Below are 21,847 nucleotides of genomic sequence, written 5' to 3'. Positions count from 1 at the left end.
TCCTGGGTTCATTAGTATCTGCACCAAGAATGAGGCTAAGTGAGTATTAATTGTCTGTCGGTGGTCGGAGGTAGTCAGTGAGGTGGACGGTACCATATTGTGCATCTAGGGGGCAGTACTGTGGGAACATTAGAAAGTGGGGGATGGCAGTACTGTGGGGACATTATACTGTGTGTGAGGGGGATGCCAGTCCTGTGGAAACATTGTCCTATGTCTGTGAGAAGCCAGTGAGGTGGACGGTACCATATTGTGCATCTAGGGGGCAGTACTGTGGGAACATTAGAAAGTGGGGGATGGCAGTACTGTGGGAACAAAATACTGTGTGTGGTGGGATGATGGTACTGTGGGACCTTTATACTGTGTGTGGGGGTATGGCGGTACTATGAGAACATTATACTGTGTGTGGGGGTATGGCGGTACTGTAGGAACATTATACTGTGTGTGGGGGTATGGCGGTACTATGAGAACATTATACTGTGTGTGGGGTATGGCGGTACTGTAGGAACATTATACTGTGTGTGGTGGGATGGCAGTACTGTACGAACATTATGCTGTGTGTGGGGGTATGGCGATAGTGTGAAAATACCTTTTTTACGAGAGATGCCAGTACTGTGGAAACATTATACTGTGTGAGCGGCATCATATATATTGCATAAGGGGTGTAAAAAGGAGAGTCATAAAAAAGACTCCTCAGGGCTGTGCTGCATTTGTACAGACTGCTATCTGCCGTCCAGACGGGACCATGTGACATCAATGGGAAGAGGGAGGGTTTCCGGAGGGAAGAGTCTAGATGGTGCACCTGGTCAGGTGACCTTGATGACGCAGTTAAGGTACCTTCACACATAACGATTTAGTTAACGATATCATTGCAACGTCACGCTTTTTGTGACGTAGCAACGATCCCGCTTACGATCTCGTTATGTGTGACAGCGACCAACGATCAGGCCCCTGCTGGGAGATCGTTGGTAGCTGGAGAATGATCAGGACCTTTTTTTGGTCGCTGATCACCCGCTGTCATCGCTGGATCGGCGTGTGTGACGCCAATCCAGCGATGTGTTCACTTGTAACCAGGGTAAACATCGGGTTACTAAGCGCAGGGCCGCGCTTAGTAACCCGATATTTACCCTGGTTACCATTGTAAAACTAAAAAAAAAAACACTACATACTCACATTCCGATGTCTGTCACGTCCCCCGGCGTCAGCTTCCCTGCAGTGACTGACAGCGCCGGCCGTAAAGCAGAGCACAGCGGTGACGTCACCGATGTGCTCTGCTTTACGGCCGGCGCTGACACAGTCAGTGCGGGAAGCTGACGCGGCAGACATTGGAATGTGAGTATGTAGTGTTTTTTTTTTTTTACTTTTACAATGGTAACCAGGGTAAATATCGGGTTACTAAGCGCGGCCCTGCACTTAGTAACCCGATGTTTACCCTGGTTACCCGGGGACTTTGGCATCGTTGAAGACAGTTTCAACTATGGGTACTTTCACACTAGCGTTTTTCTCCGGGCGTCGAAAAGCGTCGTTTTGTCAAAAAAACGCATCCAGCAAAATCTCCCGACGTATGCGTTTTTTTCCCATAGACTTGCATTACAGACGCATTTCGACGCATTGACCTGCGTTGTGTACGTTTTTGTACGGATGCGTCGGAATGCGCCAACACGTCGTCTGGAAAAAACGTTGAGTGTAACGTTTTTTGTTTGCACAGCAAAAACGTGTCGCGACGCTTCCTTATTAATGCGTCTTTGTCTATAAAGGCGGTCTATGAGCGACGGATGTGTCGGGACACGTTTTTTGACGGAATGCAGCGCTGCAATCCGTTTTTTTACACTGGGCATTCTCAGAAGCTGATTTTGTAGCCAATTTCACTAGACATCACCCAACCTATATAAACCAGGCCTGAGCCTTCAACCACAGGTGCCAAAGACTGAAGACACAAGAAGCCAGCCTGCCTGCCAGCCAACATCTACACAGCCAGTGCCAAGCGTGCCAGAAGCCCAGCCAGCCTGCCTGCCAGCCAGCCAACATCTGCGCAGCCCGTGCCAAGCCAAGCCTGCCAGAAGCCAGCCTGCCTGCCAGCCAACATCTGCCCAGCCTGTGCCAAGCCAAGCCTGCCAGAAGCCAGAGGCCTAAAGCTGCATCATTCCAGCGTGAGTATACATACTGCCATTTTTTCGTGCGTCTGTGTGCTTGTGTGTGTGTGCATGTGTTTGTGACATACTGAATACAGTCAGAGCTATACCAGAGCTAAACCTGAACCAGAGCTAAAACCTGAATACAGCCAGAGGCCTGACATCGTACTGCACCAGCCACTGTCCTCCAAGAGTCCTGCTCCAGCCTGAGGCCTGACATCGTACTGCACCAGCCACTGTCCTCCAAGAGTCCTGCTCCAGCCTGAGGCCTGACATCGTACTGCACCAGCCACCGTCCTCCAAGAGTCCTGCTCCAGCCTGAGGCCTGACATCGTACTGCACCAGCCACCGCCCTCCAAGAGTCCTGCTCCAGCCTGAGGCCTGCCCTTGTGAATCCAGTCAGCTGAGCTCTAGCCTGATTCCTGCCATTTTTGCATGTGTGTGTGTGTGTGTGTGTGTGTGTGTGTGTGTGTGTGTGTGTGTGTGTGTGTGTGTGTGTGTGTCTGTTTGTGCCTTGTGCTTTTGGCTGGCTGTGTTATTTTGTGTGTGTGCATGTGTTTGTGTTTGCGTACGGACGTGTGCTTTTTGGTGTGTTTGTGCGTTTTATGCCTGCACATGTGTGCTTTCGTACATGTGTCTGTGTGCGGGTGCATGCGTCCATGCACGTGTTTTTTTTTTTTTTGTTTTTTTTTACTGTGATATAGTTACCAAGTTGTGAGATTTCTGCAGCCTGTGGTTAATGACAGCGTGTGTGATCTTTATATTACAACATATATTTTTTGTGTTTTATTGCTAAATTAATTTCCATGTGATGTACTTGTATTTCAAATAAAGAGCAGTATCGCTCCTATTGTGATGATAACACACTAAAAAAAATTAAAACCAAAAAAATTATTAATAAAATGTTTATGAAATATCTCCGTTGTATCATTTCACAAAGGTAAATTTGTAAATGGTGTATGTACAAATGTACACACAGGCAAAACTTGTGTTGTTGCTGGGTTATTAAGGTAATGTAATACTTTTTAAGAAGGGAAATTAAATCTGGTTCATTTGGATCTTTTAAGATCACATATATATTTTGAATAGGTGTGTAGGCCTTTCAAGTTTAGAATTTTTTTTTGGGGGGGGGGGGTTTAAAGGTAACACATACAATACCATTATGGAGTTCCGCTCAGACTGGAGGGCCTTTTATTTTTTGGGGCGTTTTTTATCTCCAAACTTTCGCAGGTGGCCTGCATGAACATTGCTCTGAGAATGCCAGCAGGGTGGTTATGACATAATTTAAATTTTTGACTTTGGTGGTTTTTTTCTAACAATATTAACTTGTTATACTTGCAGAGCCACTTTGGACCAGTGCCGAGGCCCGTCCACCCACCTAGGATCACTGCACAGTAGGGACCAAGGCCGCCCGGAAGGGACCCAGGGACCACAGCCGCTTTGACGATGTAAGTATAAAGTCCCCACAACTCCAGCTTCAATTTAAAGGTGTATAGTAGATTACAAGGGATTTTATACTTGCAGAGCCAACTGGGACCAGTGCCGAGGCCCACACACCCACCTAGGAGCACCGCCAACCAGGGACCACAGCCGCCCGGAAGGGACCCAGGGACCACAGCCACTTTGACGATGTAAGTATAAAGTCCCCACAACTCCAGCTTCAACTTGAATGTGTATAGTAGATTACAAGGGATTTTATACTTGCAGAGCCAACTGGGACCAGTGCCGAGGCCCACACACCCACCTAGGAGCGCCGCCAACCAGGAACCACAGCCGCCCGGAAGGGACCCAGGGACCACAGCCGCTTTGACGATGTAAGTATAAAGTCCCCACAACTACAGATTCAACTTGAATATGTATAGTAGATTACAAGGGATTTTCTACTTGCAGAGCCAACTGGGACAGAAATACACAGGTCACGAACGATGTCTTCTTCTGAGAGCCCTTCTCCACAGCGGGAGCGTGTTGCGGTAATTATCGATGTTTACATATGTTGTAGCTGCACGTATAACATGTTTTCTTATCACTATATGCCTTTATTCTTTTTCACAGGAAGCTGAATCTGCTGAGGGACTCTCAGAAGAAGATGAGAGGGGTGGAGAGACACAAGGAGAGGGCGCACAGAGTGTAAGTTTTGTTGAAACAGCTTCACGCATCACTGAGCAACCAACACATAAAAACCATAACATACATAACAGTACACATACATCAAATGCAAAACTTTAACGTAATTCTTTTTAATGTTTTCCAGTCTGCTGCACGGGAAGATACTCCCCGCCGCTCCCGGAGCCGACGTTCTCGTGGCCGCGGTCGCCGTCAGGTGTGTGTTTTTGTTTTTATTTTGCGTCAATTACAATTTTTTTGGGATTCAGTGTAGTAATGTTCTTTGTATGTTTTTTAATAAATATCAACAGCGCGCTGCCGATTCAGACACAGAGGACACTATGGGCATCGATGTTGAGTGTCTGATTGAGGAGGTCCGTGAACGGCAGCCGCTCTGGCATATGGGTGATCGCCGCCATGCAGACACATATGTGACCCGTCGGCTTTGGGAGGTTGTATGCCTGAATGTTCTGCCAAGGTGGGAGGACCTTGATCCAAGCCAGCAGACTAAAGAATGTAAGTATGAACTTTACAGTTATGTTTTGAACAGAATGTAATGCGTTATAACTAACTTGATTGTATTCTTGTCTTTATAGGTGAAAGGGTTAGGAAGCGGTGGCGGTCACTGAGAGATCGCTACAAGAGGGAGTTCAACAAGGAGATGCAGGCACCGAGTGGCTCAGGACGCCGAAGAAAGACTACATATAAACATGGGCCGGCCCTGTCCTTCCTACGTGAGAGTATGCTGCAAAGAGTGTAAGTATTCAACAGGCCATCGAATGACCAATTGTACTTTACTTGTTTGGTTTCAGTCAGGGCTTTGTCTCAAATCAATATTGTTATTTTTTTGTCTATTTCACAGCACCTTCTTCAGCCACCGTGCGCTTGCAACAACCTCGGACCCCTCTGTAGCGATCTCTCACGAGTCCGTCACCGAGGGCCACGTCAGTAGGACACATCCCTCTGACCCCTCAGCTGTCCCTTACGGTACCTCTGCCCCATCCACATCCACAGCCACCAGCAGTGGCGCAGCATCGCATCCCTCGGTACTTGTATCTGCTGGTACAGACGTAGCGTTCCCTTTACCCCACCCCTCTGATCCTGCCACCTCTAGACCACCATTAGGTTCGTGGCGGCAGCGACAGAGGGGTCCGGAAAGGAGCTATGCTCCTGAGTTCTTGCATCTGAATGCATCCTTTCAAAACTCTTTCAAGATTTTGGGAGAGCAAGTGACTGCTGGTTTCAGCATGGTGCAAGCACGCATTAGTGAAACCCACACTGAAACCAGCAGTCGCTTGGATAGGCTGCATTCAGATGTAAGTCAATCACCGGCCAATCTTTTTTTCCAATCAATGCTCAGGAGCATGGAAAAGCTAACTCTTGACCAGCAGATGCAGGTAATGCACGAATGCCATACTGCTCTACTGCGGATCATGACCCACACTCCCACACCTCCCCACACTGGCACTACAAATTTCCCACCCCAGTCCCAATACCAACCCCAGTCCCAATACCAACCCCAGTCCCAATACCAAACCCAGTCCCAATTCCCATTCCGGCCTCCAAGAACATTGTGTTCCCCAATGTTTTCCTCGTCTGGCTTTCCTTCCACGTTTACTCTTCCTACCCCTAGCCCTACAACACCCTCCCCAGCTCGGGCTACTGCATTTTCTCCCCATCAATCTGCCCCACCAACACAGTCCTCACCTATCGACGTGGTCCAACAAGATAGCCCCTCCGGTGATATCTCCACTACACATTTTACAGATTTGTAAATATTATGTTTTGTCTGTATTACATTTTGGTTTTTAAAAAAAAAAAAATGGGTTACACCAAGAAAAAAAAAAAAAATTGAGAATGTACCCTAACAAATTGCAAAAAAAAAAAAAAAAAGGTTGACACTATTTCAACCAACCTATAAAGTTTGATAATCTTTAGTTTTTCAATAAATTATGCTTTTGTTTGAAAAAAAATTGGTTATGGTTGATTCATTTGGTATGTTAATAATTGTAAATAAAAACACACCGCACGTTTGAACGTATAAACATTGGGTTTATTACACCGCATATACAAAAGTGTATTCTACTTGGAGTTGGTGGTAAATTCAACAAGAACTTAAATTAAAGTTCACACAATGTTATCTTGCCAGGGCACCATACCCACAGGTGAAACAAAATACTCAGCAAAGTTGTCCCTCATTCTGGTTACAGAACCGGCAGAACGTACAGAGCTGCTGTCGTAATTCCACAGGGTGGTCTCCAAATCCTCATCATCCACGGAAACGGGCTCCTTGGAAAGTACATAGTTATGGAGGACCACGCAGGCCTTCACAACCTCATCCACAGTTCGTATGTGCAGAGATATGGCGGTGAGCAGTACGCACCACTTTGCTGTAAGAATGCCGAATGAACACTCCACCACTCTACGTGCTCTAGTTAAGCGATAATTGAAAATGTTTTTGGTTCTGGTCAAGTTTCGGCTTGAGTACGGCTTGAGGAGGTGTGGAGACAACTGAAAGGCATCATCACCCACACAGACATACGGCATAGGTGGCCCTGTTGTTCCCGGGAGTGGTCTGGCAGGTGGAAAGTCGTATGTATCGCCATACAAACAACGGCCCATCGGTGACGTTTTGAACACTTGGGAGTCGTTGGACCGTCCATAGGCTCCAATGTCCACAGCCAGAAATTTGCAGTGGGCATCCACTATGGCCATGAGTACGATAGAAAAGTAGTTCTTGTAGTTGTAGTACTCAGAGCCTGTTCCTGCCGGTTTTGCTATACGGACATGTTTTCCGTCAATTTCCCCCAAGCAATTAGGGAAATGGCACACTTCTTCAAACTGTTCTGCGCGCTGCAGCCAGATGTCCCTTGTTGGTTCTGGAATGTACTCCGTGTGCAAGGCATCCCATATCGCCAGGCAGGTCACTTTCACAATTCCGGAAATGGTCAATATTCCAAGTCGAAACTGGTAGTAGAGTGACGTTAGAGATTCTCCGGTAGCCAAGAAGCTGTGAAAAAGCAAAAGAATAGTTAGAAAAGATTGTAAAGACAGCTTAAAATGACATTTGAAAGCAATTTAAAGAAATATATGTATTTTTTTGGAACCAATTTAAAAATGACACTTTTTTGTGGGGTGAGGATGTTGCAGAACACATAAAACATCAACATTCTTATATCTCAGCATACATGGGCCCATACATGGAAAATATTTACATGGTCCAGAAAATGCAATGCTGTGTACAGCGCCGTATTTTGGGGACCATAGTATGTTGTTTTCTATTCGTTAAAATATGCTGGCATGGCATTACATATGAGCAATTTGGTAACCCAAAAAATTTACTTACCGCAGGGTCACCATCAGCCGCTCTGCCGGTGTAAAGGCAGACCTCATGCATGTGTCCTGCCTTTGGATGTCATCCCCAACTTGTTCCAGCAAGACATCAAAGTGGTCCTGCCTCATCCGAAGATAATTATAGAATTTCTCCGGGTTCTGCCGTAACTCCATGTACAGGGTAGAATAGACGCCCTGGGTCATCCGCAGTGCGTTAATGGGATGAATCCATAGTCTGCGACGTCGATGTTGACGCATCCACCGTCTTTCTGCTGCCGCCTCCTGATCCCGAACCATGATATCCAGGCGATTAGTCTCAAAAATCACATCGGTAACCACGCTCGCAATCCTCCCAAGCACTCCTTCCATCTCTGCCACTTTCTCTAAACCCTTTCAAAGATGCGCTGTACAAACTGTCTATATATACTTTCCTATATGTTCCAGTAGCCAATCACCTACAAGGACAATCCCACCTGTAGGTGTGGAAAACGCATCTGTCATAAAAACGGACGGAAAAAACGGAAACAACGGATACAACGGATCCAGTTTTTCAACGGAACCGTCTAGCGAATCGCCGACGCATCCGTCAAAAAAATAGAAGCGTTTTATCCGTTTTCCTGCCTTTGCGACGCATCCGTCGGAGAAAAACGCTAGTGTGAAAGTAGCCTATGCCAAAGTCTTTCCCCTGATCGTTGGTCGCTGGAGAGAGCTGTCTGTGTGACAGCTCCCCAGCGACCACACAACGATTTACCAACAATCACGGCCAAGTCGTATCACTGGTCGTGATCGTTGGTAATCGTTTAGTGTAACGGTACCTTTACTGATATTATAAAGGCCAGAGCCCCAAAGGCAGAACAGATTTGGCGCCAAGCAAAGGAAAGGGGTGCGGGGAAGAATCTGAGGTACCAGCTCATGGTAAAGTGCCCGAGGCAGCTGGGTGTGGGGCAGAACCCTGCTTACTGGGCATAATGGGGGCATTACACTGTGTGGGGCCAAGAAAGGGGCCCTGTACTAGGAGAACAATCCGCTCCCTCACTTCCTGTCCTCCATAGTTGGCTCGTATGTATCTATTACAGGAAACAGAACAACAACGTTATGATTCTTATAAAGAGTCTCCGTGCCGAAGGGGTTAATGTCCCCACGCTCAGTAATGGGGAATCTCCACATACCTCCACCTGCAGAGCCGCACTCCACATATATGGCTGCTCTGTGCGCACAGGACCTGTGATGAGGTCACAGGGGGGAGGAGTCAGGGGTCACGTGATCAGGGGCCGAATGCTGAATTAGTGCTGGGAAGAGGGTACACCGTAGTTCGGCAGGTGCCTGTCACCTACCGGAGCATGGCAGGAGGTTAAGTAATATTCACCACCTGCTGTGTTCCTCTGCTTTGATACAGGACCTGGAATGATGTATGCAATCATGTGATCTCTCACGTCTCAGGATCTGCATCAAAGCAGAGTGAGGAAAGCAGCAGCAGGCGGTGAGTATTATTTTATCCTTGCCATACTCCAGTAGGTGACAGGCACCTACTGTACCAGACCTTGGTAGATCCAGGGGGCCCGCTGTTCATGGGTGCATTACACCCCTTGGCGGCAGCCCCCTGATGGCCTGGGGCAGTGGCGTCCCCTGCCTAAATGGTAGGTAAGCCACTGATGCACTGCATGTCATTTTTTTTAACTGTGCATTTTTTCATCAGCATGTGGATGGGATTTAGGCATTTAAGCTGCATATGACCCCGACCTAATGAACCATTGAGTTACTATGATTTTTTTTCACAAATACTTCTTCCATGTTTGCTCGTTTTTCCTGATGTAAACCTTTTATTTTCATGGAATTCTGCATTTTGATTGTTTCTGCTGCCGTTAATCCTTTCACGACTTTGAAAATGTGACATTTTTGAAGCTTGGAAACATTTATAAACAGGAATATATCATTTTCCACTGGGACAATACATGTCGTAGAAACAAATATTGTTCAGCCCCTTCACACCAGATTTTGCTTCAGTTTTACTATTCTGTTTATAAAATGAGAAAATCTGAAGCAAAATGTGAGTTTTTAATGTGAGATATGAACAACGGATGCTTCTGATTAGGAAAGTTTATTGTGAATTCATCCCGAAATTCTGTCTGCTACTTGTTACTTTTTATTTTGTCTCTAATTATTTCCTGTACTAATACTTTCACTTTTAATTAGGAAGTGGACACAGGCATATCTTGATATTTGGAACAAGAGACAATCTCCATCTACCGGCCCAAAGTAAAGAGTGGTTTGCTGATGGAATTTTTTTCCACTACACCATCCCTGTTCAAGCCAGTTTATACAAATCATGTAGTCCACAGCGGCCTTGTTGTTCCTGTAGTGTACGCCTTACTGACGGACAAGAGCCGTTCAACATACCAGAGATTGCTACAAGAGCTGAAGAACATGCAACCTGGACTGCAGCCACACAACCTGATGTTGGATTTTGAACTAGCTGCAATCCAGGCATTTGAGAATGAATTCCCCAACCTCAAGAAGACCAGTTGCTTCTTCCACCTATCTCAGTCAGTTTAGCATAAATTTCAAAATGAAGGACTCAAGGTGCAATATCAAGGTGACCATGAATTTGCTTGTTGGATACGCATGATACCCGCCCTTGCCTTTCTACCAACACAGAATGTTGTGCCTTCATTTGAAGAGTTAGGCCGGCGTCACACTCGGCGTAAGACAATACGGTCTGTATATTACGGCCGTAATACGCTGAAAAGTTCCCAAAATAGTGGTCCGTAGCTCCTCCGTAGGCAGGATGTGTCAGCGCATTTTGCGCATGGCATCCTCCGTATGTAATCCGTATGGCATCCGTGCTGCGTGTTTTTCTCGCAGTCTTGCAAAACCGACATACGGCTATACAAGGGATCCATGTGTAAAAAAAAACCATAAAAACATATATACTGTCTATATATATATATATATATATATATATATATATATAATGTCAGTAGACACATATATGTATATATATTAATATTTCATACAGCGCGAGATAGCTTTAAAGCCGGTAATTCAATTGCCGGCTTTTGCTTTCTCCTTCCTAAACCCGACATGATATGAGACCTGGTTTACATACAGTAAACCATCTCATATCACCATTTTTTTTGCATATTCCACATCACTAATGTTAGTAGTGTGTATATGCAAAATTTGGCCGTTCTAGCTATTAAATTAAAGGATTAAATGGCGGAAAAAATTGGCGTGGGCTCCCGCACAATTTTCTCCGCCAGAGTAGTAAAGCCAGTGACTGAGGGCAGATATTAATAGCCTGGAGAGGGTCCACGGTTATTGGCTTCCCCCCCTGGCTAAAAACATCTGCCCCCAGCCACCCCAGAAAAGGCACATCTGGAAGATGCGCCTATTCTGGCACTTGGCCACTCTCTTCCCATTCCCGTGTAGCGGTGGGATATGGGGTAATGATGGGTTAATGCCACCTTGCTATTGTAAGGTGACATTAAGCCAAATTAATAATGGAGAGGCGTCAATTATGACACCTATCCATTATTAATCCAACAGTAGTAAAGGGTTAAAAAAACACAAACACATTATTAAAAAATATTTTAATAAAATAAACACAAAGGTTGTAATATTTTATTCTACGCTCAATCCATCTGAAGACCCTCGCTCTGTAACAAAGAAAAAATAATAAACCAACAATATACATACCTTCCGAAGATCTGTAAAGTCCCAAGATGTAAATCCATCTGAAGGGGTTAAAATATTTTACAGCCAGGAGCTCTGCTATTGCAGCGGTGCTCGTGACTGCAAAACCATGGGGAATGAAGGTAAAGTAGGTCAATGACCTATATTTACCTTCATTCGCTCCAGGGACATCCAGCAGAGGGCGCCTCACCGCGTATTTCTCGCAAGTCACACTGCTGGTCCGTGTGTAATCCGTATTTTTCTGGCTTCCATAGACTTTCATTGGCGTATTTTTTGCGCAATACGCTGACAAATGATTTTCTACGGCCGTACAAAGCCTCTGCTACCACAAAAAAAAAAAAATTGTTAAAGAAATGGTTAATCTTCATTTTGTTAAATATCAGAAAATAGCCGAAAAACAAAGTATTGCATAAGATGTTATCATCTGTCTCTCCTTGTGAACAGTTTCCCGGAACATTCCACATAGTAGTGGTCAGAATTTCTCAAAATCCAGAATGTTCAGCCAAAATCCAATAAAGCCGCAGATATGCACAACAACTCCCCACATTCTTTCTCCTCATCCATCTTATATCCCAGGATGTTTTTTTCAACTTATTGTATAAGACATTCATTTGTGCCAATTTATTATGTAACTCTACATTTCCTTTTGATCTTGGGCCTTTATAAGCCCAGCCCTAAAAATAAAGGAGCAGAGACTATTCTGACAGACAACGAGCGTGTGTCTCTCTGATTATTGCTTCATTGCGTAGGTACCTAAAGACAGAACACCTGAGTAGGTTGGAAATCCCTTCTCTAACAACTTGGAGGCCTTCAGCGGGATAATATAATTTCTCCTTCGTCATTCATCTTAGACTGAACAATTGACTGCCTCCGTCCTGAACAGAAAACCAAATCCCGGGTAAGTGAGTAGATTTATTACTCACACAGTTTTCTCTCCGAGAAGGGAGGCTTTCTGGAGTCAGTCTTTGGGGATTTCTAACGGGAAAAAGCCCTCAGGTAAAAGAAAGTATCTGTTATTTGTTTTGCTGTCTCTTGCTTGTCTTTGTCTGTTTTGTTTGTTGTTTAAGTGGCTGTTAACAATTGTTTTTGTTTCATTATGAAGTACGATGATTTTCCATCATTTGTTTTGTCTGTATCTATAACAAGGGTTTCTGTCTGTCTGTCTGTAACGATGTCAGTGTTTGTTAATACTGTAAATATTTTAATAGAAGTGTCTTGATCCTGCTCTGCTGTGCTATACTTGTCCTATGATTGTTCTATTGTTTCTTTCCTTCTTTATTACTCTTATTCTGCTTTTCTGTAGCTAATTATATTAGTTGAGTTTATTGGTGCCTTGTCAGTTGTTAATTGATAAATAGTACTGATAGTTCTGTGCTGAACTGTTCTGATTGTACTGTGTTTCTGATATATTGCTGAATCTATGTTGTGGGGTACGGAGCAGCGCTCATGATGTATGGAGACTAAATGATGTGTGCTCAGTATATAAATAGCCTTCTCATTAAAAGCAGTGAATAGATAAAACTCTCCGGTTAGTTGCTACTTGAAAAGACTTACAGGAAGGTCCCGGGTGGGAGTTTGTAGTGAAGTGGGAAAGCGCACGTGAAGACAATCTATGTGAATATGAATGCTCATTTTTGTATGCAACCCCCGTACTCAGATAGGAAATGAATTAGAGGATATAGTGAACCAAGTAAGAGATTCCATAAATAGATGTGATTTATGTTTTTGTCCATTGGCACTAGATCATTTTGATAAAATGTGAGGAGCGAGAAAGTACAGACGAAATGTGTGTATGGATGTGACTGAAAAATCAGACAAATGCTTCCCATGGGTGCACCACATCCTGTGTGAAAAGTGTCTATGTTCAGTTCACCAGTTTAGGCGCAGAGAATACTCTTGTCATATAGTAACTCATCCTCATGGATTGATCAGAAGCTGGGTAGATATATTAGACTCTAGATGGTATATGCCAAGGTGGAAAGATAATGTCACGGACGAATAATCTTATTGAACCCGGAGTAGGTTCAGGAATAGACCTTGCATATTCAGAGTCTAGTGAGGACTCAGATCCAGATGTATGAGGAGTATATAGCGCTTGTGGTTGGAACTGCGTTGTTCATAGTGATCTAGGTTTTCAGGACAGTGTGCATCAGCACAGAACAGAGTAGCGGTTCAGCTTATTGCTTTGGAAGCAGGATTGCTGGCTATCATAGTAGACCAGTGGGATCCAGCTTATACATAACAGGGCTGAAGATAGCTGTTATGGGTGATACATTAACCAGGTTAGGACAGATTACGGATCCGAGATATAAGATAAAGGACCTGGTGGGAAATAAAGCAGATAAGGATACCGCTAATAGTTCTGGAAAAGGCAGGAATGCCAAGGAATGGATGTTTGGATGCTGAGAGATGGAAGCATTTATGTAAGAAGTATGCCACATGGACTGATAAATATGACTATGGGATGCAAGTTGCAGTATGGATCAGAACCTCTGAACGACATGATCCGTATTTTAATACTGAGAAGGATGATAAGGATGATAGTGATGAAGCACACTTGAGAAGCAGGATGTATGTAAAGAAATCTGCAGCTTCGTCCCCCGCAGGCACAGGCAGCCCCCCTTACTGAGTTCAGTGTCTGCGCAGCTCCCTCCGCCCCTGTAACAGGGGGGAAATGAGATCAGCCCCTGTAAGGATTCTGGAATTTCCTAGTGCCTGTTCGCCCTGATCCAAGATGGAGTCTTGTATCTCGCCCTGTCATGGAACTTCCTGTCTGTCCAGATTATTTAAGTCCGGGTCATGTGTGCTAAGGTGCCTGAGTATTTTGTGCTGCTGGCTCCTGAGCTTCTGCTGGTGAACTCCCTGCTACTTCTGTTCACTACTCAGTGGTCTGCATTCAGCTATCTCTGGAACCTCTGCAACGGGCTGCGTACCTGTGGAAGTATCTTCCTTGTTTGCAAAACTTTTCCCAGTGTTGTGCCTCTTTGCACAACCACACCAGGTGAGCAAGATTCAAGTTGTGCTTGTCTCATTCAGGAATATTTACTCATTTGCTACGCTTAGATAGCGCTCTCTCTTTTTCCCTCATCCTCTCTTTCCCAGGACTGCATTCACACAACGCCTCATCTGTGAATTACTGGACTCCTTCTACAATTACTGTGTACATGTGTGATCGAGTTTTGCTGGACTTCCTCATTTAAGGACTGTGTGCATTTGCACTAATAACCTTATCGGACTTCCTTGTTTATATATCTGTTCGCCTCTTCATTTGCTGTGACTTACTATATTGTGCTGAGGACCTCGTCACTGTAACAGGAATATCTGTATTATGTTCTGTCTGCTATTATTTACTATATAGAGCTGATGACCTCGTTACAATTGCAGAAATATCTGTTTACTTTTCTGTTTTGAGTAAAATATTCTTTGCTGCAACTTTGCTCTCAGACTGGCTTTATCCCATGCTATTAGATTCCATAGTATCCATATAATTATTACAGGAGAGAAAAGCTTGTTACATCCATGTGCTTTTTTTTCTCGCAGACTCTCCACAGCAGAAAGGAACTACGATGTGGGAGATAAGGAGCTTCTTGCCATCATCGCTGCATTTAAGGAATGGAGACACCATCTGCAGGGGGCATCACAACAAGTTATTGTGCTCACGGATCATCGCAACCTGGAGTTCCTTAGATCTGCGAGATGTCTTTCTCCACGGCAGGCTCATTGGAGTCTTTTTTTGAATCAATTTAACTTTGTCATTTCGTACCGCCCAGGTTCACGTAATGGGAAAGCGGATGCTTTGTCCCGAATCCATGCCACGGATTCCGTACCTGGGACCCCGTATAAGACAGTCCTGTCTGATGCCAACTTTATCGGAGTCATTCAGAATAAGGACTTATGGAAGACCATTAAGGAGGCCTATGACGCAGATCCATTTCTCGCCAACCCGACTGCTGATGTGAACTTGGTTCTCAGAAACGGTATGTGGGTCCGGGATCAACGTTTATACGTTCCAGAGGCCGCAAAGCTGCATGTCCTCAAGTTTGTCCATGATTCCAAGTTGGCGGGTCATCGGGGGGGTACAGAAGACACAGGAGTTTTTGAGCCGTTTTTTTTGGTGGCCTACCTGTCTGAAGGACGTGAAGAGCTATGTTCTCTCTTGTGAGGTATGTGCACGTTTCAAGACTCCCCGTGTATCACCTACTGGACTGCTTCAACCACTACCTGTCCCCTCTCGTCCTTGGGGGTCTATTTCAATGGACTTTATAGTGGAATTGCCCACCTCTGGGGGAAAAAGTTCTATTCTGGTGGTTGTAGATCGCCTTACTAAGGCTGCCCACTTCATTCCCTGCACTGTTCTTCCCTCAGCCAAGGAGACGGCAGACCTGGTCATCCAGAATGTGTTTCGGCTGCATGGAGTTCCGGATGAAGTCATCTCAGATCGGGGAGTGCAGTTTACGTCCAAGTTCTGGAAAGGATTCTGTGATTCGCCTGGTGTTAATGTTTGTCTGTCCTCTGCATACCATCCACAGACTAATGGGCAGACAGAACGAACAAATCAGACTCTAGAACAGTATCTTCGATGTTATATCAACCATTCTCAGGATGACTGGTTAGAGTTGCTCCCGCTCGCGGAATTCTGTTATAACAACTCTCAAAGTTCTTCTACTAAGGTAACACCTTTCTTTGCCAACCTAGGTTATCACCCCAGTATTCTTCCCAGATCTCCAATCAACGCATCGGTGCCTGCAGTTCATGAAAGGTTGGCGGCAATGAGACAGAATCTGGAAACCCTGAAGGAATCACTGTCTACTGCACAAGAGAGATATAAGAGATCTGCCGACAGGTTTCGGAAGCCTGCACCTATGTTCAAGGTAGGGGACTCTGTGTGGCTATCTACAAAAAACTTGAGATTGAACATTCCATCACAGAAACTCGGACAAAAGTTCATTGGCCCGTACAAGATATCTGGGATCGTGAGTTCCGTTGCCTGTCGTCTGAAGCTGCCAAGAACCTTGAAGGTACACCCTGTGTTTCATGTCTCCCTGTTAAAACCGGTGTCTCCAAATACTTTTCAGGGTCGGATTACACCTCCTCCTCAGCCTGTGTTAGTGGACGGACAAGAACAGTTTGTGGTAGAGAAGATTCTGGACTCCAGGAGTCACAGAAATCAACTGCAATACCTCATCAAATGGCAAGGATATCCGTCTGAGGAGAACTCTTGGGAGCCGATGGGCAATATCTGTGCTCCTCAAAAAATTACTCTGTTCCATCAGAAATATCCTGACAGGCCTGGTCCTGGATCCTCCTGAGGCCGCTTCTGAGGTGGGAGTAATGTAAGGATTCTGGAATTTCCTAGTGCCTGTTCGCCCTGATCCAAGATGGAGTCTTGTATCTCGCCCTGTCATGGAACTTCCTGTCTGTCCAGATTATTTAAGTCCGGGTCATGTGTGCTAAGGTGCCTGATTATTTTGTGCTGCTGGCTCCTGAGCTTCTGCTGGTGAACTCCCTGCTACTTCTGTTCACTACTCAGTGGTCTGCATTCAGCTATCTCTGGAACCTCTGCAACGGGCTGCGTACCTGTGGAAGTATCTTCCTTGTTTGCAAAACTTTTCCCAGTGTTGTGCCTCTTTGCACAACCACACCAGGTGAGCAAGATTCAAGTTGTGCTTGTCTCATTCAGGAATATTTACTCATTTGCTACGCTTAGATAGCGCTCTCTCTTTTTCCCTCATCCTCTCTTTCCCAGGACTGCATTCACACAACGCCTCATCTGAGAATTACTGGACTCCTTCTACAATTACTGTGTAGATGTGTGATCGAGTTTTGCTGGACTTCCTCATTTAAGGACTGTGTGCATTTGCACTAATAACCTTATCGGACTTCCTTGTTTATATATCTGTTTGCCTCTTCATTTGCTGTGACTTACTATATTGTGCTGAGGACCTCGTCACTGTAACAGGAATATCTGTATTATGTTCTGTCTGCTATTATTTACTATATAGAGCTGATGACCTCGTTACAATTGCAGAAATATCTGTTTACTTTTCTGTTTTTAGTAAAATATTCTTTGCTGCAACTTTGCTCTCAGACTGGCTTTATCCCATGCTATTAGATTCCATAGTATCCATATAATTATTACAGCCCCCTTCCAGCAGCAGCCCAGTAAAGAGTGAGACTGCATGGGAAAAGGAAAAACCCAATGTGACTTCTGTGCTATGACAGGGGGGTGACACTGCAATAGCCCTCCCTGTAATAACACAGATCACTAGAAAACCACAGGAGATTGGAGAGGAAAATGCAAAGATAGATACCACTCATTAGTATACACCATGGAGCAGATCTGAGCACCTTGCGAGTTGAGCGAATAGTTTCCCAGACCCGTATAAAAATCCCCTTGGGTTTTATAAAGCCATGGAGGGTACAGCTAATAGCTATGAGGCTGCGTGGAATGATTTGGAACCATTATGCTGCATCTCTGATAGGGTGCCGCTAGCTGAGAAAATAAAAGCAATTCAGGTGACTGCCATAAATGCCATAATACAGGAGATACCGGCAGAAAAGAAAACTAGGGAGTCGGGACAGCAATTTCTAGCCAGGTTACTTGTGGTTGCCAGAAAGCAGACAGAGGACTTAGCTTCTGGATTACCAGAAGTATTTTAGGGTTCAGAGGAGCCGACAGATTTTATGCTAGATGTACAGCAGTGTTCACAGATCATGATTATGACCTGAAGAATTTAGGGAAGTTAGGTTTCTTAAAAAATATGTTCCTGGAGGGGCGTGGTTTGCCAGGGAAGAGAGCAGACTGGCTTCATGTGAGCTCCTGCTAATTCCCCTTAAAAAGCATACTAAAAGCTTACAAAAAGTGGATTTTTAGACTACTGAGGCATTTATAATATGCCAGTGAGCAAACTGATGCAGAAGGGACTTGATCCCATAAAGAATGCTGCTAAATTGAGCCAGGGAGTGATGAAGAGGAGCCGAGACTTCACAGCAGCCGGAGAGACCCGGACCAGACATGCAGTCACAGAGCCCTGTCCTCCCAGCTCCAAGCTCGACACTACGCAGAAGGGACTACCGCAGCACCATGTGACCCCGAGCGGTAAGAGGCTTCCCCCGACATCGGCACAGCCCCGCTGCGCCGGTAGCGGTGGCCGGAGCGATGTGACAGCTCAGCGGCCCGGGAAATCCAAGATGGCGCCTGCCCCCTCGCGGACGAGGCCCTGCTCTCCGGAGCTTGTGCCGAGGTTGCGGGGGGCTAAGGAATCACTGCGAGGCACGGTAGCGAGGAAGCAGGACTTCAAGCTGCACCCACGGGACCGAGAAGAGGAGCGGCACGCCGGCACTACTGCGGGAGCCAGCTGTGGAACAAGACCGGCGGCGCCCGGCGTGGCACAGCTGACAGCGCGCCGGGGAACAGCAGCTGACAGCGGCCCCGGATCACAGGAAAACAAGATGGCACTAACACCGCAGCAGCTGAGGCACAGCGCTCCTGAGTTTGTGCCGGGGCTGCGGGCGGCTGCGGAGACTCTGACACCGGACACAGCCGCGCCGAGGAGGGAGATCGCGCAGCGGCAGCAGGACCGGCCTGGCACACATCATCATGCCGGTAAGAAAGCGGGAGTCCGCTGTGGAACCTTCCCAGAGGCAGGAGATTGCAGGGGGAGGGATATAATGGCGGCAGCTGCTGGAGATGAAAACATACAGGACGTGGTGAACTCCACTCTGCTACATCATTGTGACATGGTGGGCATTATACATGACTCAGTTAACCCTCTAAACCCTCCCCCTGCACCAAATATCCAGCGACTTAGTGAGAGGGAGGAAAAAACAAAGGGAGAAACTCCTGCTATCATACAAAACAATCAACACACTCTTAACCCTATATGTCCTCACAAATTTACAACAGACAAGCAACCTGAAAGCTTGAAGCAATGGGATGATCCATTGAGCCTTTCTGAATTGGAATCTGCATTGAGCAACTTGATTGACACCAAATTCAGCAATTTACACCTCTCTTTGAAGGGCTTGGTGGGTGGGATCAGTGGAAAAATCACGAAAAGTCACACACTTGGTTCCCCTGTTTCCACAGGGAGCTAGGGAAGCATGCATTCTGAAGAATTCTTTGAATACACCGACATGCCGGATTATGATTGAGATTCCCTTTCTAACACGCCGCTTTCAAACCTAACAAGCGACATTTTTAGTGAGCACAATTCTCAAGCTGAAATCTCAAACAGGGGAAGGTCTCCTGGTTTGCTTCTTATTGAGGAGATCCCAGCCTCAGACAACTACCCGACAGAGGGATTTATATCTGACCTACTTAAAACTTTTCTAGTTTCAATAAACCTGGGGAGGAACGAGGATAACGGAGACTGCGTCCGTGACGTAACATCTGACCACAATGATAAAATTGCAGATTTTAAACAAACAAGAAGCTCCAAAGCATCTGAAATCTTTATTAAAAACCTTTTTAAAGATACTCTAATCACAATGACTAGGGACGCCGACTCACTTAGATCGTCTACCTCTGTTACTCCTAGCTCCTCAAATGTCTCAGATTGCTCTGAAATGGCGGACTCTTCTGGGGAAAGTAAACTGGGAAGATCCCTAAGCTACTCTATCCCTCAGGAACCACTGAACAAAATTCAAAGGGAAATTGACAACCTTAAAGCTGACCTAGCCAACTACGAGGATTTTAAAAGGAAAAATAATGTCAAAATAAGAGGAATTCCAGAAGCTATCCAGACATACCAGCTTAGAGATTATATATCAAAAATGGTTTCTCACTTAATTTCTAAAACAAACGAAAAATTTCTAATCGAGAAGTTCTTCAGAATACGCAGGCCACCATCTCTTCCACAGGAAGCATCTAGAGACGTGATAGTTACTTTCTACCCTAGCTGGATGAGGAATGCTCTTCTTGCTATTTCAAAGAATCCCAAATTTTCCTCATCACCTTATGGACACTTGTCTTTTTTTAAAGACCTTTCACGAGACACCCTACAGAAAAGGAAGCTACTCTCTCCAATCACACGCTGTCTACGGAAGGCTGGCATTCCCTACCAGTGGTGCCGGTCATCTACTCTCATGGTTAATCATACCTCAAAATCTCTCTCTATCGCATCTGAGGAGGAGGGCTTCGAACTTCTGAATTCATTGGGAATACAACACGCTTGGGCCTCTTCTGACTCTTTGGCGGATTCGTCCTCTTCATCAACAGCAGATTCAAACCTTGACTGAGGAATATACATTAGACTGATTAATCTCCACTTTAGAGTCTTTGTTTAGAACCGAACATTGTCCCACAAGGTCACATGGTTACCTAAGGGTTTACCAGGACTGACAAGCCATCATACTCGTACAATTATGTCAAACATGGGCTTACAACTAATGGGAATATATTCAACATATTCATCTTCTACGCTTACTACGCATTTATCTAACATATTCATTATACATATCAACGCCTTTTTTACTCCCTTTTAGGTTTTGTATTTATGCTACAACTATTTTGCATGTACTCTGTTTCTTAAGCTTTGACACAGCGTCAGAGTAGATACAACCAAGTCTATATGCAGACGTTGTCTTATCTATACTAATTTTGCAGCACTGCATATAGCCTAAAGATTCATAGCCTACTGCAACCTAATAGCGAGTCTAATTTCTAGTATGAGAGTTACACACACCCTTTTCCTTGTCAACGCATATTTTACTCACTACTCTCTTAAGTATTAATGTTATGTTACATCTATCTTGTTCATTCTCAAAGTTTTACGTGATGGCCTGTCTCCCCTATTTTCATAGGGGTTCTTTCCCTTCTCTCATATCCCTACTCCCTCCCCCCCTCCCCCCCCCTTCCTTTGTCTACCCTTCCCAGTTAAAATATAAAACCCAATAAAGCTTTTGGGAAAAAAAAAAATATATGTTCCTGACAGGATTAAGAGAAGAGTGAGGCCAGAATGTATCTATGCTACACTCAGTCCCTTCCCATGTTATGGTGAATATACCTCCGGATGTATTTAATAATGCTGTGAGAACTGCGGTGCAGGGGACAGGTATATATCACAGGGGAACAGGGGGAGAGAAGAAAAGGAAAGATGGTTGGAGTTCGCTAAGAGAAGAGGAAACAAAAATAGTGGTCCCCACAGGATGGCTATCACTTTCACACAATTATAATGCCTGATTGATACATGGCGAGTCATACTGATATAAGACAAGGGATATGCCACAACGATTCATGACAGGGAAAACAGTCCAGGGTGTAGGGACAGATGGGGCAGTCCATCCCTTGCATGAAACAGAACTCAAGAATGTGTGAATAGCACGGACCACAGACTGGTGTGCCCAATTGCTGGTCTCAGATAAATGTCCTCTAAGCTTGATAGGTATTGATATCCTGAGTGCAATGAATGCAGTTATTAGTTGTTTGGAAGAAAAGTATTACTGTTACAGGCCCATTGCCTGGAGCAACGCTCTCCACTATGATGTCCCTAATTTAGCTACATGATGAAAAACTGAAAATTGACAAAGATGAGGACATTCAGCAAATGCTTAAAGCAAATATCAGGTGCTCTATGGGTAAAGGATAA

The 21,847-nt window shown here is 45.1% G+C and overlaps 2 protein-coding genes across 2 annotated transcripts in view; both read right to left on the bottom strand.

Moving 5' to 3' along the window:
• Positions 1-8,791, bottom strand: part of LOC138662999 (zinc finger protein 665-like) — a 52,001-nt gene extending 43,210 nt beyond the window's left edge. Inside the window, exon 1 of the mRNA XM_069749038.1 lies at positions 8,735-8,791. The gene's annotated coding sequence lies outside the window, so the exon portion shown is untranslated. The remainder of the gene's footprint in view (positions 1-8,734) is intronic.
• Positions 6,272-8,794, bottom strand: LOC138663000 (uncharacterized). The gene is made up of 2 exons (XM_069749039.1): positions 7,579-8,794; positions 6,272-7,242 (listed from the first exon to the last, which is right to left on the bottom strand). The coding sequence occupies exons 1-2, from the start codon at positions 7,932-7,934 to the stop codon at positions 6,360-6,362; spliced, it is 1,239 nt and encodes a 412-aa protein (XP_069605140.1). The 5' UTR covers positions 7,935-8,794; the 3' UTR covers positions 6,272-6,359.
• Between the last annotated feature and the right edge of the window lie 13,053 nt (positions 8,795-21,847).

The sequence above is a fragment of the Ranitomeya imitator genome, chromosome 2 (assembly GCF_032444005.1).
Source record: "Ranitomeya imitator isolate aRanImi1 chromosome 2, aRanImi1.pri, whole genome shotgun sequence".
NCBI classification, from domain to species: domain Eukaryota; kingdom Metazoa; phylum Chordata; class Amphibia; order Anura; family Dendrobatidae; genus Ranitomeya; species Ranitomeya imitator.
Note: the sequence above shows the minus strand (reverse complement) of the source record. Positions and strands in the feature narration are given on the sequence as shown.